A 15,517-nucleotide genomic window follows, 5' to 3' on the forward strand; every position below is an offset into this window, starting at 1 on the left:
ACCGTTAATCGTTAATCTATTAACAAGCATTTTCACCAGTTCAGCTGCAGAACTGATCCATTAAATGTCCTTTGTTTTAATCAGTAGTTGATACACAACTATCCATATATGAATGGACCACAGTCCTGTAAACGAACGAATGAAACTCATAATAATCACCCTGAACTCTCCACTTCAGTTTTCCACAGAGCCGTAATTGTGTTTTTGGCTCTGATGGGGGGAAAAAATGCGTAACATATTTGTTAATTAAAAAACATTGCTCATTCCCTGTAGAGCTTTGGTTCTTTATCAGACCTGTGCTCAGTGTTTTTTTCTGCGCATAGTGACACAACATCAAGAGGGAATCTCACTGGAACCACCTCAATGACCCCTAGTGGCCACTCAACCAATCCTTTATCAAACGTATACAGCCAGGTTTTTACAGAAAGTAGAGCCCCCCCACTAACAGTAAATTTTACTTTTATAAACCCATGTCTTTCATGTCAGCTGGATTCATTCCCATGTGCCACCTGCACTCAGATTCCTCTGCATTCTTGTAATTTAGAACAAGACTGTGTGACTTTTCACCTTGTGCTAAATTGAAACAGTTCCTTTGAAGCCCTATCTTAGTGGGCTGCACGGACTATTTGATTCTTTTGTTCACCGCAGTTCCCGATCAGCATGAGGTTCAAGCCTTTATTATCGGCCAAGAAAAGAAGAAGGGAATGTAGAAATGGACAGACAGAGCATGAAGAGAGATAGTTAGGGATGGAGAGCGATAACGAGGAGGGCAAAGTACCCTGTAGGCTTAGCAAAGAGGGTGGATAATAGGGAGCAAGTGTGACCGCAGATACAGTAGCCTATCAAGTGAGAGTGAAAAATGGGGGGAAGGATTGGAAATGAGCGAATCATATGCTGTAACTTATCCTCCCAGTTCACCAGAGACACTTTTGTTTGAGAAGCAGGAAAGCCCAACTCCAGGTAGCCACAGGGAGATGGGGGGGGTGGGCATTTTTTCACGCTTGAGAGGGTCTTTGCTGTACCTAACTGGCCACACTGGCCACCAGTCCTGTACACCAGTCCCAGCTTGGTGCTTTGTCAATGTGCTGTGACTAATCCAGGAGGGGTCCCGCATTTTCTCTCACCCTAATTAAAAGAGGATTAGATGGGATGGAGCGCTAGGCCACTCCAACATGCATAGCCACCATCCCCTTTGCTTTCCCAGGATAATCACACTCACTGGAATTGCCTGGATTTTCTGTGCAGACCACCACCTGAACTCAGCGAGCAGGTCCCCTTCTCCGAAATGGTTTGGAGCTTGCAAAATTGGTACAAAAGAAAAAAGGCACTGAAGCAATTCTCTAACTGGAGTCTTTATTTGGTCTACACATGGCAAATCTTCTTTCTTATAATTTACAACTGATTATAACATTTAATCCTGATGACTTGTGCATTTGCTGTCATGATATTTAAAGTGAATTCAGTGGCCTGTTTATTTCCTTGAAAATCAGCCTGAGAGCGACTTAATTAAGCTCACAGAAAATATGCTAAATCGAGCTCAGGCCTCTTTATCTTCAATTTTATCCCAATACAAATTATCCGACATTTCACTATTGAATACATTAGCATTTCAGCAACATAAGAAATCGAAATTAATGAAAGAAAACAGAAAGAGAAGTGCCAATATGAGGATTTACTGATTTAGGGATTTTAGGATTTTTCAGAAATGCCCACATGACATGTAGGACGCTCAAATTGATTCAGCCTCAAGTTCTGTCCAGTAGGCTACATGTCACAATGCTCTTATGATGTAGTCATTTAAAGCTCTTTTCACTTAGGCTACTACAATTCAATTAAAACTGCTATTTTGCTATATTTTTTCCTTGGTGTCAAGAGACAGGCAACAGCGTCATGCAGACATATAATGCAACACATGAACATGGCTGGTTTTCACAATAGAAAGTTAGTTTGGAGGGTTATTAATGGAAGCTGCTGTCAGCTGTTAACTAATCCTGCACTGTGGCTTATAAATAGCCAGCTGAGATGAGCTAGTTTAAAGTGCTGGCTAATTTAGCTGCCAGCTGCCACAGAGAGGAGGGTTTCACTCCCACTGCACAGAAAGGTATCTGGAGAGGCCTTTAAAAAGTGGACCTCCGAGACCTCTGAGTGGCCCCAGAGCGTGAAGGCCGCAATATATTTTCAAGCTCATCTGCAGTGTGATTAGTCAGTTGCAGTTTGGTGTTGATTCAAACCATCCTGACCACAACACAAGCCAATAGAAAATGTCAGTTATCATGTGGTTTCTTCTTTTACTTGTCCCATTAAATATCATTTTAGCTATTTGAAGTTCTGCTATCCTGTGGAGAGTAGCTAGAATAGGCCTACAATAGTGAAGAGATTAGGATTTTAGCAGAGAAAGTAGCTACTTTTGATACAAGCTTTCAACCATGTCCCACAGTCATATGCATTTTTTTTTAATCCATACATTTATATTTTAAGATAACTTTCCAGTGTCATTGAATAGGCTACTGCAATTTTTTTTTTTAGCACTATAGTAGGTAGGTTATTTGGTTGTGAGGTGGAGCGAAAAGTAGCTTAATGGTTTTAACACTGTAGCCTATTTGAAAAGAGGTTTTAACCTGGAGCAATAACAGACCTTTTAAATTACTACGGTGTTTGTGAGCCGCGCCCACTTCTGTGTTCCGGGAAAACAACCTTCTGCGTCACAGCAGCGCCTTCCAGTCCTCACTCCGGGTGAAACACAGCACCAGTCCATCAGCAGCTGAGTCTCGCAGGGCAACGGTCCCTCCACAGTCCTCACATATCGGTCACATTCATTAGTTTGGTGTTTATCATGCAGGACGAACGCGTTGCAATGAAAAACACGCAAAGACGGGAGCGTCAGACAGGTAAGAGTTTATTTGTTTACATCACACGGCGTCTTTCTCTGTCAGACGTACCCACACAGGTTGGCATTTACCGTAGTAGCTAACGTTAACGGTTGCGAGCTAACGTTAGCAGCGCTGACCGACCATGGATAATATAACCATGTGGCCGACCTAAAGCAACGCCTCCTCTGTCAGTTCGGCTGATATAAACAAGTTATTACGTCCCAGTGTCGACTGCAAATGTATCAGTGCGATTTAAACACTTTTAATGGCGCCGTGGTTTGTATCAACCACCCTAGTACCCTGAGACACAGGGTGGGAGCAGTTGGTGAACCGCCATGTTGATCAGTATTGATTGTTTTGTATCGACAGACTGAGTGAAGTAACGTTAGCGGTGAAGTAACGTTAACGTTAGCGGTTACCTACGTTACGTTACCTCGGGAAATGATGGTTGAATTGTGACGGTCGGAGACTGGCGCCTAAACACAGACTAGTAAAGAAAAAAAAGAGAGGGAATATCCGCACACTGAGTTAAAGCTCCCAATTATTGTATTTATTTATATGTAGCCTAATTATTGTTTGTAGTCAAGACCACCTACCCCGAGACCGAGTCAAAACCAGAACCAGGACCAAGGTGGGGCGAGACCGAACCAATGCGAGACCATTTTCAAGACCATTACTCTATTCAGTAACGTTACCAGTATTCATAATGATCAGATGGCTCGATAGTTACATATTCCTCAGATAAGAAAAAATAATTTTGGACTGCAGCTGTGGTCTTGAGAAAAAATCCAGAGTCCAGCTTGACCAAGACAAGACCGGGTAAAAATGTAGGTAGTTGATTCCGAGTTCTCCAATATTTAAGTTACTGACTTCTCACTGAATGCCTAAAACTGTAACATTGATCCCAGTCGTTAAATGGCATTTTCGCCTCTGTCTCTAGGTCCAAGCAGGTATGATGAAGGTATGGACCTCCTCAGCTGTGTTTGGTTGCATGTCACTGACAAAGTAACCACTGATCAGCTGAACATGCAAGTGTATTAAACATGACTAACCATATAACGTTACATCTAGAAATGTGTCTGTCTTCAGAGTTGGGTGAAAGCTGTGTCTGGATCAGAAATTTAGTTTAACAAGATATCAGTTCTGTTTAAATGAACTTGCTTTTTTGACTTACTGTTTGTAAATGTTTAAGATATTTACAGATTGACACTGATAATTTGATCCAGGTGAATGTATTGCAGCACATGTACTATTTATCATCTTCTTCTCCTCCCTCAGCTTTGGAAAATGACGATGTTAGCATTGGCTTCTGTGGCTGCGTGTTGGTCATTTTCTCCGTCCTTCTCATGCTGCTTACTCTGCCCATATCCATATGGATGTGCATAAAGGTCAGTCATTTGTAAAGTTCAATATTTAGCTAATTCCCACTGTTTGAGTGAAGCATAGGCTAGCACATAGAATGGGTGACCAAGTCTGTTCAGGGTTTCAGAAATTTGAGAACTTGTGCTGCAGTGTTACATGTATTTATACAGCAGCCTTTGGAGGTTTTTGTATTCACATAATTAAAAAGCTCTCAGTCAGCTGGCTAAATGAGTAGGAAAAAGATATTGCTCTTGTGCAAGTCATTTGTATTTCTTCTGTACAGATCGTGAAGGAGTATGAGCGAGCCATTATCTTTCGCCTAGGGCGTATTTTGCGAGGAGGAGCCAAAGGACCAGGTCAGAAACCATCTTTTTTTCTTGTTTTGCACAACATCATACATATTTTTTATCCTACCAACGTCATCAATTTCTCCAAAAAATATTTGAGAAGGAGCAATCGCTGCGCATTGCCTTCAGTTTCTCGGTAGTAATGTACTTCAGCCATCTTTCCTGCATATGCATTACACACTTTTCACTGATTGGACAAAATTAGTTTTCTGGAACCAAAAGATGGTCTATGTTCCCACGTATCACTATCCAAACATTCATTCCAGTTTCCATTTAAGGCAAGATTAACCTAAACAAACAAAGGTTTGGATGAGAGCCTAGAACTTATTGTAAATTGCTTAATAGCAGGTCTCGGCTTGATTACTCTCTGTCATCTGTTTCCTATTGAAAGAACTTTAACTAAGATATCTTTGGGACCAGTTGTTTCAGAAACACATTTTTAGACTTTTGGTTTTATCCTCTTGTGAAACTTACAAACCAGAGGGCTTCGGGTTTTTTACTTTGTAAAAACTCTGGGTAACACTTTATAATAAGTACACACTATTAAGCGTTAGTTAAGCATTAAATTCTGAATTCATAATTTATAAAACATGATTACTCATTAGTATGTAGTTTATAAACACAGTTTTAAAAAATTACTCGTTATTGATAAGCACTAACTGTATTTATAAACTACATTCTATAAGTATTCATGTATTATAAATGAAGAATTTAGTATTTATTAATGCTAAATAATGTGTACTTATTATAAAGTGTTACCAAACTCTGTTTTTTTGTAATGTGTGCATGTGGAGGAAGATTGACAGATGTCTCCACACATGTCTTGCAAGCAACGGAAATCATAAAGACGATGATAAAAGATATTGGTTATATACTGTATTATCTAGTATGATGTTGGTGCATGCCATGCCATTTGTGGAGAGAGTGTGCGCCTCCGGTTTGTTTATCATATTATTGTGCTCGTGCCCTGAGCGTCAGTTTGAGTTTACGCTGACATACAACAGAGCTGAAAGAAACCAAGCGCTGCTCTGACATTGGGAAGACGAGGGCGTGGTGCTTGTGTTGGAAATAAGGGAGAGGTCACATGACCAGCTCTTCAGATGATCTTGCTGGTCCTTGGTCGGTAATGAATTGGATTCCTGATTGATGGCTCCTCCTTCTCAGCGGACGGTGACGTGGGCTGCTATGACAACACGGATACGCATTTGAATAGCCACTAGTGTTTTGTTGTTTTGACTCTGTGTTCTACTATATAGGGTTTTAGATGAAACAATAGCTGTGAGGTTTAAGACTGTCAGTTCTAAAGTAAGGGTATTTACATCCTAATATTGTGCAGCTTCTTCTTAATGTGTGTATGGGGAATATGTGGAAACCGATATCTGCTGCATACGTGGTGTCTGTCAGAGTTCTGATTACCTTTATCATCCTATTCTCAATGATGTGTTTTTTTTTGGGGGGGGGTTTATTTGTTTTGAAAGGCAGCACATTTGTTTAAATAAAAATACACAGACTCCCACAAGGAGTAATTTGCATACATATCATTATTCACTGTCTCTTTTAGCTTTGATTTCTTGTTTTTAATGGATCTAAAAACCAGGCAGTGTCCTCTCAAAATGCTGAAATGTGGCTCCTCAGAGAGCCACCGGGCCTGTTTGACAGCACGTGGTAATAATAGCTCTCTCCAGTAAAACTCACATTCCTTAGGTGCTGAAGGAGCTGAGGATTCAGCATCTGGTTTTTCCCATAATGCCCCTCACCCTCATCTCGCAATTAAGCTCCCACTCCACTTAAAACAGATGTTACACAGTAGCAACTAAGGACATTATTCCCATATATTGTGGTTGAAACAGGCTCTTGAGGACAGTTTATAACAAGAGCCGAAGGGTGTGTTGGAGCATTCTTGACAACAAACAAATCTTTTTTTAGGATGCATATCAGTGGAATTTCCCTCTGGGTCACATGACACAAGAGCAACTTTGACCTCATCATTTGCCTGGTGTAAACTGAAATGGTTGAGGATGCCGGGGATGTCATGGCGGAAATGGCACAAACAGAATTCCTTTATCTTGCATTTCCCCTTCTGAACAGATGGCAGTGATCCCGCCATTTAAATGCACTAAGTCTTCGGAGGAAACACAGCTCACAACTCTCAAATTGACGGGGGTATTAATGTTTGCAAAATGATTGCACACCTAGCACATGTCTATTTCGCTCAGGCACATGCCTAGTAATGTTTATTGCACTAATTTAATTATTGTGACGTGAGACAGGCCCCGTTGAAAGCTGCAAATATCAGCAGCTTTGCCTCGCTGTCAGCACAGCTGCAGTCTTACAAAGAGAGCTCGACTTGGCCTCCTGTCAGAATTTCATTCATCCTGGTGTGTTCACACCAAGCCTGCAAACAATGAGGAGAACCTGCGATGTGGAGTTCGATATTTGTTGATTCATTGCAACTGTGATCACAATATCAAAGTGTGCATACAGCTCCTACGTCTTCCTCTACCATTGTGCAAGCTAACCTCACAATCATCACCCAGTTGACACCACCACCCCTCCATCCAGGCTCCAACTGAGGAGTCAAATGTTCACATGCTGAGTGTGAAAGCAGGTTTACTCTTAGTTTGAGTTTGCAGCAGTGAGACAGTGGAGGAAAATGTTATAATTTTTCAGTATCAGACAGCTTATCTAGCTCGTCATTGATACTAGGTTCTTATTATTTCCATCAAGAATGAACATTTCCACAGGATTAGAAATCAAAAAGTGTTTCCAGAGTAGCAACAATAATGTTTACACTACAGTATGTGAACTCATTACTATCTCTATGTCAGTAAACAAAATAATGTTCCTGGCATGAAAACACTGACACAGACAGCTACTTACTATCAGCTATCTCCATCATTAGCTTGTTCAGTAGTGGTCACTATTTGCTCAAAGGGGAACTATGCAAATCTGGTCACTTTTCCGCTGTTTTGCTAACCCTCGTCCTGGCCATGTGCATTTGTTTTTAACAAAGCCGGCGAAAAATCGATCCTTGGAGTGGAGGATAACGTTATTTCAATCAGGACAGACTATTAAGAATGGAATAGACGGGATGTGAAACGAAAGACATTTATTGTGAGCATGCTTGGAGAGATAGTCTTCCTGTCTGCACTTTCGCTAAGCTTCATATAACACATACAATGTTACGACGTGTATATTCGTGTTGTCATAACTGTCATAAACAAAAGATTGCCAGTTACGGAGCGCGTTTGTGTCGCGGTGCACAGAGACGAGAGCTGGGACACCAGAGGGCGGCCAAGTACTACAGTGATGTTACGAGGTTGGTTTTCAGCCATGAGACGCCAGGTGGAAGGTCACTCGTAACAAGTCACAAGTCATGTAGTTAACACAATTACTCCGGAGCTATTTCATTAAGGTAAAACTGTAGCATAGCCACGGGAGAAATCCTGCTTAGTTCCTCTTTAACATTAGCATGCTGCGTTTGAATAGAGGAAACTGTTGTGGATGGCAAATGTTAAAATATAGCTTTTATCTGTGTTTAAATCTTGTTCTGATGACACTTGATACAAGTGTGGTTGTTGTTATCTAGTTTCTTTCCAGCTCATCTCCACACAGAGATGTTGAGCATTATTTTATTGGTTCATCCGGCTCAGGCTCTGCACCTTAAAAACCTCAATGTGAATGTAAATAAAAACATTTTCTTCTCATTCATCACATCGCTCTTTGTTGTGATGTGTTTATTGCACACATTCATGGAAAAATCTTTTAGTCGGCTTTCTTATCGTTGTGTTGACAATGACTTCAGTCATTAAAACTGCTTGCTTTTCTTGTGATTCTGCAGGGTTGTTCTTCATCTTGCCATGCACCGACAGCTTCATTAATGTGGACATGCGCACCATCACCTTCGATATCCCACCACAAGAGGTTGGTACCACTTGCACACCCCATCGTCACATTCCCTTGGAATTCAAAGGGTAGCAAGACGATCGTGCAGATTCTTTACAGAGGTCGCCAGTAATGCCCTCTGATAAACTGAGTGGTAGATATCAGATGTTTCCTCAAAATGCATCAATTTCGTCCTGTATTCACTTCATTCTTAGTATATTATCACTCTCCCGCTCTCAGGTTCTGACCAAGGACTCCGTGACAGTGAGCGTGGACGGTGTGGTTTACTACCGGGTCCAGAATGCTACTCTGGCTGTGGCTAACATCACCAATGCCGATGCTGCCACCCGCCTGTTGGCCCAGACCACCCTGAGGAACGTCCTGGGCACCAAGAACCTGGCGGACATCCTGTCTGACCGCGAGGAAATCGCACAAAGCATGCAGGTAACCAACAGTGGCAGCTACACAGTCGGATCATGCTACATGCTATATGAGACTTGTTGGCATCTTTCTATATCTATACACAGCCATCTGCTCTCATGTCTGTCTGTATTACACCTGTTGTCCATGTTCAGACTCATCTTTGTTCCCTTAGGTTTTTTTCCCCAGTTAATATTTTTGAGTTTAAAAGGATTGAAAAACAATTTAATTATTTATATGGATTTTAATTCCACTTAAAGTAATTTATGAATCAAAGTAATAGATGAAGTATTGGAGGTGTAGCTTCAATACTTCTTTTACTTTAGCTTATCTTGACAAATTGACAGGAAAGTATCAATAATTTAAACACAAAACAAAACTCTAAACACTGATAAAGTTGACCTTTGGTGGTTGGTGACCACACTAGTGTCTTTTTACACTCATCAAAAAGCCTTTGACCTGCTTTTTTTTTGACAATTGAAAAGGCTTCAATCTTTAGTTTGAATGTCAGAATTTAATTCTGAATTTCAACTGTTCTTATTACCTAGAACCAACTTGTCTAATCTTGTCCCACCATAGTCTCAGCATGAATGGAAAGTTAAGCTTCTCATAATACAACATAAAGGATGTGTAATGTGTAATGTGTGATTTGCTGTTGCTGTGTGCAGCAGCTAAACCCTACACCCTCCCCTCAGGGTGCACAGAGCTGCTACGTGTGCATGTATCAGGACTGGGTGCACTGGTCGGTCATAACATGTTATCAACTCGCCACAAATAGAGTTAAATTCTGCGTGAAATGTTGCACCATTATAATAGCAAATACCCAAAGGTGCAAGCACAGCTGACTTATAAAGATAATGGTAGACAGGGCTCTGATTGGTTTATTGCGTGTTATGCCCAAAACACTCCATGAATAATTGAGAGACTAAAAGTCCAACACTTGTGTGTGGTTGGAGGCAACAATATGAGACTCCAGTAACAGTGTTGCTCTGACAGGATGGAGGATTACAGTGCCACCTTGCTTCGAGTCAGGTTTCCCAGCTGCTTAATACGTCTGTCACCTGAAGTTAGTGTCAGTGTCAGAGTTACACAAGTGAACTGTAGTTACAGACAATGGAAACTCCTTATGTCATGCTGCAGTGAGAGATTAAATATAGAATTTATTTTGGTTTATAGGTAGAGCTGGGTATCGCTACTGATTTACTGAATTGTTTTGATTCCGATTCACAAGGTCCTGATTCGATTCAATTCGATATTGATTAATTTAGAGATATTTCAGTTTAATACAAATTAGTTTGGTTATGAAATAAATTTTCACAAAACTAATGTTGCAAATTGTACAAAGATGGAACTATCTAACCTGGTCTATTATTAAAAATATTCATGTTTACCTTAAATTGACTGAAAAACAGTTACATTAATGCACATTTATTCAACATGACCCATCCAGAAGTACAGTGCAACACTGCAATGGCATACATTAAAGGTCCAGTGTGTAATAATTGGCATGGTTTATTGAGAAAATCTGTATACTACCCATGAATATATGGGTAAGTGTAAGTGTATAATCGCTATAAAATAAAATTCGATTAGTTTTCGTAGCCTTGTAATTATTCTTTTATATACAGTATAGCAAGGGTCTTGCTTTAGAGAGTGTTGCCATCTTGCGGCACCATGTTTGTACGAACAGAAAATCCAGCCAGCCAGAGAGCACGTTTCGTGAGTTTCACGTTCATAAATAAACCAACGAAGAAGGCGAAAGGAAAGAAGAAGGAGGAGGAAGCAGCAGACATATCGTAAAATGGTTTAGATCTTCACCTCATCACTCCATGCTCCTAAAATACCCCCAGTCGTCCCAGTCGTGGTAAACACGTTTTTTTGTCCTCGGAGGCGACGGGAGGGGTGAGTGCGAGCGAGTGAGTGAGCGCAGCAACGCTAGATATCACGGTTCCCCCTCCCCATTTTACACACTGGACCTTTAAAAGATTGATTTAAGGATTTTATGAATCAATATTTGATATTTCAAATGAAGATCAATATGATGCGGAAAATCGATTTTTTTTAGACCCAGCCCTGTTTATAGGTCAGTGTGTCACTTCACCATTCCCACGGACTGCAACAGATAATCAGTTTCATCCTCCTGTGGTGTCTTTAAAATCTGTGCGTATCGGCTTTCATCTGGCTTTGAGCCGAGTTGAATTAAGAGGCCACTTGGACATTTGCATGTTTTTGAAAAGGACATGTAAACTGACAGGTGATAACTCTCCAGTTTAGTTCTCAGACAACTGTACAAATACATCTTGATTTTAAGTACTGAAACACAGGTATTTGTTTACCCACATAGATTCATTCACTGCTGCATGGAGAGCTACAATTGCCGCTCAGTGGTGATACAATTATTGACAGCATGAACACACACACAGATTAATTTACAAACACGTTCAAACAGCTAGTAGAACAGAGCATAGCCTTGTACCTTTCATTTTTGTTTTCACAGTAGGAGGCTTTGTCTGATTTGATTTGATAGAACAAAGCTCTTTTTCTCCAGCAGCCTCAGCCTGTACTGAGTACAGAGACCAGTCTGTGTGTGATGATCATGTGAAACACTGTTAAAATACTTCATGTATTCAACCTGAAATAATCTGACACTAAGTAAAATAGTAATTGTTTTAATGTGGATACTGGTGGTTGGTGACAGATTTGTAAGTGTTGCTTTATGTAGACCTCTATGTGTATTACCTGTTTGATGAACATTTATTTTTAAAGGTGAAGGTAATCTAGATGTGATGTGTGTTATTTGCTGGACAGTTCAGAACAAATACATGTTGTCTGTTTCTATGGGAGCTGAACAAGTGGAGCTCATTGGTCCACTGGGGTCAGTGCAGACTGTATGGGCAGTTAGATAATCTCATTAGGGCCCTTCTGGAGTAAATATTAACCACTTGCCTCTCTGTCCCCTCAGGCCTCTCTGGACGACGCAACAGATGACTGGGGGATCAAGGTGGAGCGGGTGGAGATCAAAGACGTCAAGCTGCCCCTGCAGCTCCAGAGAGCAATGGCAGCGGAGGCTGAGGCCACCCGCGAGGCCAGAGCCAAGGTAAAAGTGGTTCTTTTTATTCAAAGTAGGGGATTGTCTCAGAGTGCACATGAAAAAGTCACGGGTGTAAAACCACCAAACTTTTCCGTCATACCGTTCCTGCATTACGAGCTGTTTTTTATGTCTCGTCAAAGAGAGAAAGTGCAGGTCAGAAATCCCTGCAGTGTAGAATATCACATGTTGCGCTGACATGCTGCCACACAAACACACTAACAACAGAGAAGAAGACGTGGAAAGCTTGAGAGCTGTATTTCACCTCCAAACATTATCGGCTAAATGTTGACTGGCCAGTCCAAATACGCTGATCGTTGCCAATTTTGCGTTTCAGGTGCAGTATCCGAGTTACCCGACAGTAGTCAGCAGTTGTTGTTGTTGTTACGTTACATCTAGCGGTGTGGCTCAGGTTACAGTAGGTTAGAGAGAGGTGGGACTGTGACAACATTGTTTCACAAAAGATTCATTTTGGGTGTCTCTACAAAAACTCTGGGGCAGCTTTTTAAGATTTACCCACTCTGGGACCTGTTTCCAAAAGATAGCCTCCTTAAAGGACTGCATTACTTTGATTTTATTTAGAAGAATACAATTATTTATTTGAACTAATTAACATTTACTTATTCTCCAAATATTGTATGTTATGTTATTTAACAATAAAACATTGTGTTCAATTGAAATTTTTTTTTTTTTTTTAACCTAGACATTTCAAAACAACACCTTTTAGAGCCGTAATCGCAATACAGCAACACCGTGAAACTGTGAAACCGTGATGTTTTATCATACTGTCAGAATCTCATAGTGGCCCATGCCTAATGAGGACTAATGCTTCATCTAATCCCAGACTACACAGAGTTTTTTTTGTAGTGCATTGTTGAGTTTGTGGAGGAACAATTATCCCAAAACAAAAGTTAATGTTGTATGTTGATATTATATATTATAAAATTATAAATTATAGCAATCACTGAAAAGTCACTGCACAGCAGGTAATCAACATATTAGTCTAACCCATAGTTTTAGTGTATAGATTTTGTTTATCTTGTAAGGAGCAGATGGAAGATGACAGTAGATGTTTCCTCCAGTGAGCTGTGAGATCAAAGGCCTCTGTCCCGTTCATTCACCTCCCTGTCCTGGTGTTTCCCTCTCAAGGTGATCGCAGCGGAGGGAGAGATGAACGCTTCGCGGGCACTGAAGGAGGCCTCCCTGGTGATCGCAGAGGCTCCGTCAGCCCTGCAGCTGCGTTACCTTCAGACCCTCAACACCATCGCTGCCGAGAAGAACTCCACCATCATCTTCCCGCTGCCACTGGAGATGCTGCAGGGCTTCATCAAATAATGAGTTCCACACACACTGTTCACATGTTCACTCTACACACATCATTTACACACCTACAATTAGGCCCTGTGTCCGTTAAGTACATTTCTTTTAAACTATAAGACTCTGACAATGTTTTAGGAAGTTTTGATTGTGGGTCATAATGCAGCAATGACCTGTATGTAATGTCCTTCCATTTAAACTCATCACAGATTTTATTCAGCGGCAGTATGTTTGCACCTGTGTTAGAGGAAATAACTCAACACGAGTGGTGGTGTTGGGCTGTCTAGAAATCCATGAAGGAAACCTTAAATGCATAATTTTTTCTTCTTTGTTTAATGTATTCCTAAGTGCCATGTTGCAAAAATAATATTTTAGCTCAGTAAGAAAACTTCAACAGATCAGCAGAAATGAAAAAGGTCAGTCAGAGCCAATGGTGCCTAACACACAGTCAAATCTACAGTACACCAGTCAGAGTGGTGTCTGCCTAGAACTAACCAAAGTGGGTGCTTTGCTTGTTTTTAGATTTGCTGTCATTGATCACACTGATCTCCAAAGCCATAGTGCACTGTCTACTTACGCTGTTGTCCTGCACTTTTATGTTTGTCTTTGTTTTACACTACAAATGGAGAAGGTTCAGAGACTAAGCATGGAGGTAGGAAGCCCAAATCTTCTCAGCATCCAATTTAGGCCTCCACACATCCTTGTATTATAAATAACATATCTTGTTGATGTGGCACTCATGCAACCACTGCCAGTATCATAGTGCCATTACCATTTTATACCCAGTATGATGATATCCAAATCTTTATACCTGTGTTTTTAAGATACGCCTCTAACAGGTTCTCCCTGAGGTTCAGTGTTAAACTCCAAAATTTAAAGTTGAGGTTAAAGGTTCAACCTCACACTAGGACATACAGTATATATGAGGAAATGCTGATAAGATCCCCTCTTCCTGTTTATAGTGGAAGTGTAAATACAGTGATTGTTGTACAAGACCAGTCTGACTAAACAATGAAAGATGCAGCAAGTAGAGGTTGGCTAGGGACACGCACACATACACACACACACTCACACACTCTGTTACTGCTGTTCCAGATTAAAAGCTAAAACTCAGATTCTTCCTGGTCGTCAGGCTGGATGTCACTATTCTATGTTTACGGTGTACTTTCTATTCATATATTCTACATATATGTAGAGGTTGGACAAAATGTTATGAACACTTCATGTTATCTCAAAGATGACTTGTACATTTCTCGTACATAGTTAAGTGTTTCAGTGCTGGGAGTTGTTGCTGTTACTTTGTCCAACCCTTGTCTGGCTTCTTTAGTTTACTTAGGAGGAGCACCTAGTGAAATTATTTGCAAATCTTTCAGCCAGAAAGCCTTAACTTACTACCATTGCTTATTTTACAGTCTGAGATGACATCTCTATGCACTACAAAGGGCAAACTTTTTTTTTTTTTTCAGTTTGCAAAATATTTTATCACAAATGCTCTATATACTCAAGCCAAATAGTAGTTTAGTTTGTGTGTTTTTCCTGCTTTGTAATGTGAAGAAGGGATGCTAGTATAGAGAGAGATATACTGTATAGATATATATGTTCACAGTGGCAAGAAAAAGTATTGAAATGAAGTGAAATGAAATAATGACCTTGTTTGTTCTTCTTTGTGTTGTCATAGTATTGTAGTTTTTCTGTGTAGTTGAATGGTTCAGTTTGTCAAAACTGATCCCTAGTTTTTTATGATAGACAGACATATTATAGTTATTGATATTTCTCATCTAGCTTTGCTATGAAATATGAAGCCTGTTACATTATTTTACTATGGTAACACCCGTTTGTTTGTTTGACTGACTGTTACTCTGCTACAGCTGCAGTAGGCCTGTTACTGGGGCAACCATTCAGACCTGCTCTTAGTTGAGTTTAAACACGCTTACTCCAAGAAGAGAGGTGGTTGAATCAAACCACAGCACGCCTCGGTGTGACAGACCTCTGGTCTCAGTAAAGAGTGAAAAACTTCATCTCTTGAAAATGAACACTTCCGCATGCTTTTTCTTTTTTTTTAGCTAATGACCTTTTTTGTACACATTACTAACGTTTGATATGGTTTTATTTTGATACAGTTCTTGTATCGATAATATACAAAGACTTAAAATAAAGATCCTATAAATATAACTTTTTTCTGGATTTCATTCTTTCACAGGAGCGCTGCTTGTTAAAGTACTGACACG

At 40.4% G+C, this 15,517-nt stretch overlaps 1 protein-coding gene across 2 annotated transcripts; it reads left to right on the forward strand.

The window, feature by feature from the left end:
• Positions 1-2,741: 2,741 nt before the first annotated feature.
• On the forward strand, positions 2,742-15,459 carry stom (stomatin). 2 transcript variants are annotated; one of them, XM_083982911.1, is made up of 8 exons: positions 2,742-2,888; positions 3,811-3,831; positions 4,149-4,258; positions 4,516-4,588; positions 8,421-8,503; positions 8,705-8,908; positions 11,847-11,981; positions 13,122-15,459. In XM_083982911.1, the coding sequence occupies exons 1-8, from the start codon at positions 2,834-2,836 to the stop codon at positions 13,305-13,307; spliced, it is 867 nt and encodes a 288-aa protein (XP_083839037.1). In that variant the 5' UTR covers positions 2,742-2,833; the 3' UTR covers positions 13,308-15,459. The 2 variants fall into 2 exon arrangements, with proteins under 2 accessions (XP_083839037.1, XP_083839038.1); XM_083982912.1 differs by lacking the exon at positions 3,811-3,831 and having other exon boundaries at positions 2,744-2,888.
• Positions 15,460-15,517: the final 58 nt, after the last annotated feature.

This window comes from Trachurus trachurus (genome assembly GCF_905171665.1).
Source record: "Trachurus trachurus genome assembly, chromosome: 12".
Classification (NCBI taxonomy): Eukaryota; Metazoa; Chordata; class Actinopteri; order Carangiformes; family Carangidae; genus Trachurus; species Trachurus trachurus.

Bases quoted from the DNA above. Each gene is read 5' to 3' on its own strand.
- stom (XM_083982911.1), top strand. From the start codon at position 2,834: ATGCAGGACGAACGCGTTGCAATGAAAAACACGCAAAGACGGGAGCGT. The intron at 4,589-8,420 runs GTCAGAAACCAT...GTGATTCTGCAG, and splicing joins AGGAGGAGCCAAAGGACCAG to GGTTGTTCTTCATCTTGCCA. The intron at 8,909-11,846 runs GTAACCAACAGT...CTGTCCCCTCAG, and splicing joins AAATCGCACAAAGCATGCAG to GCCTCTCTGGACGACGCAAC.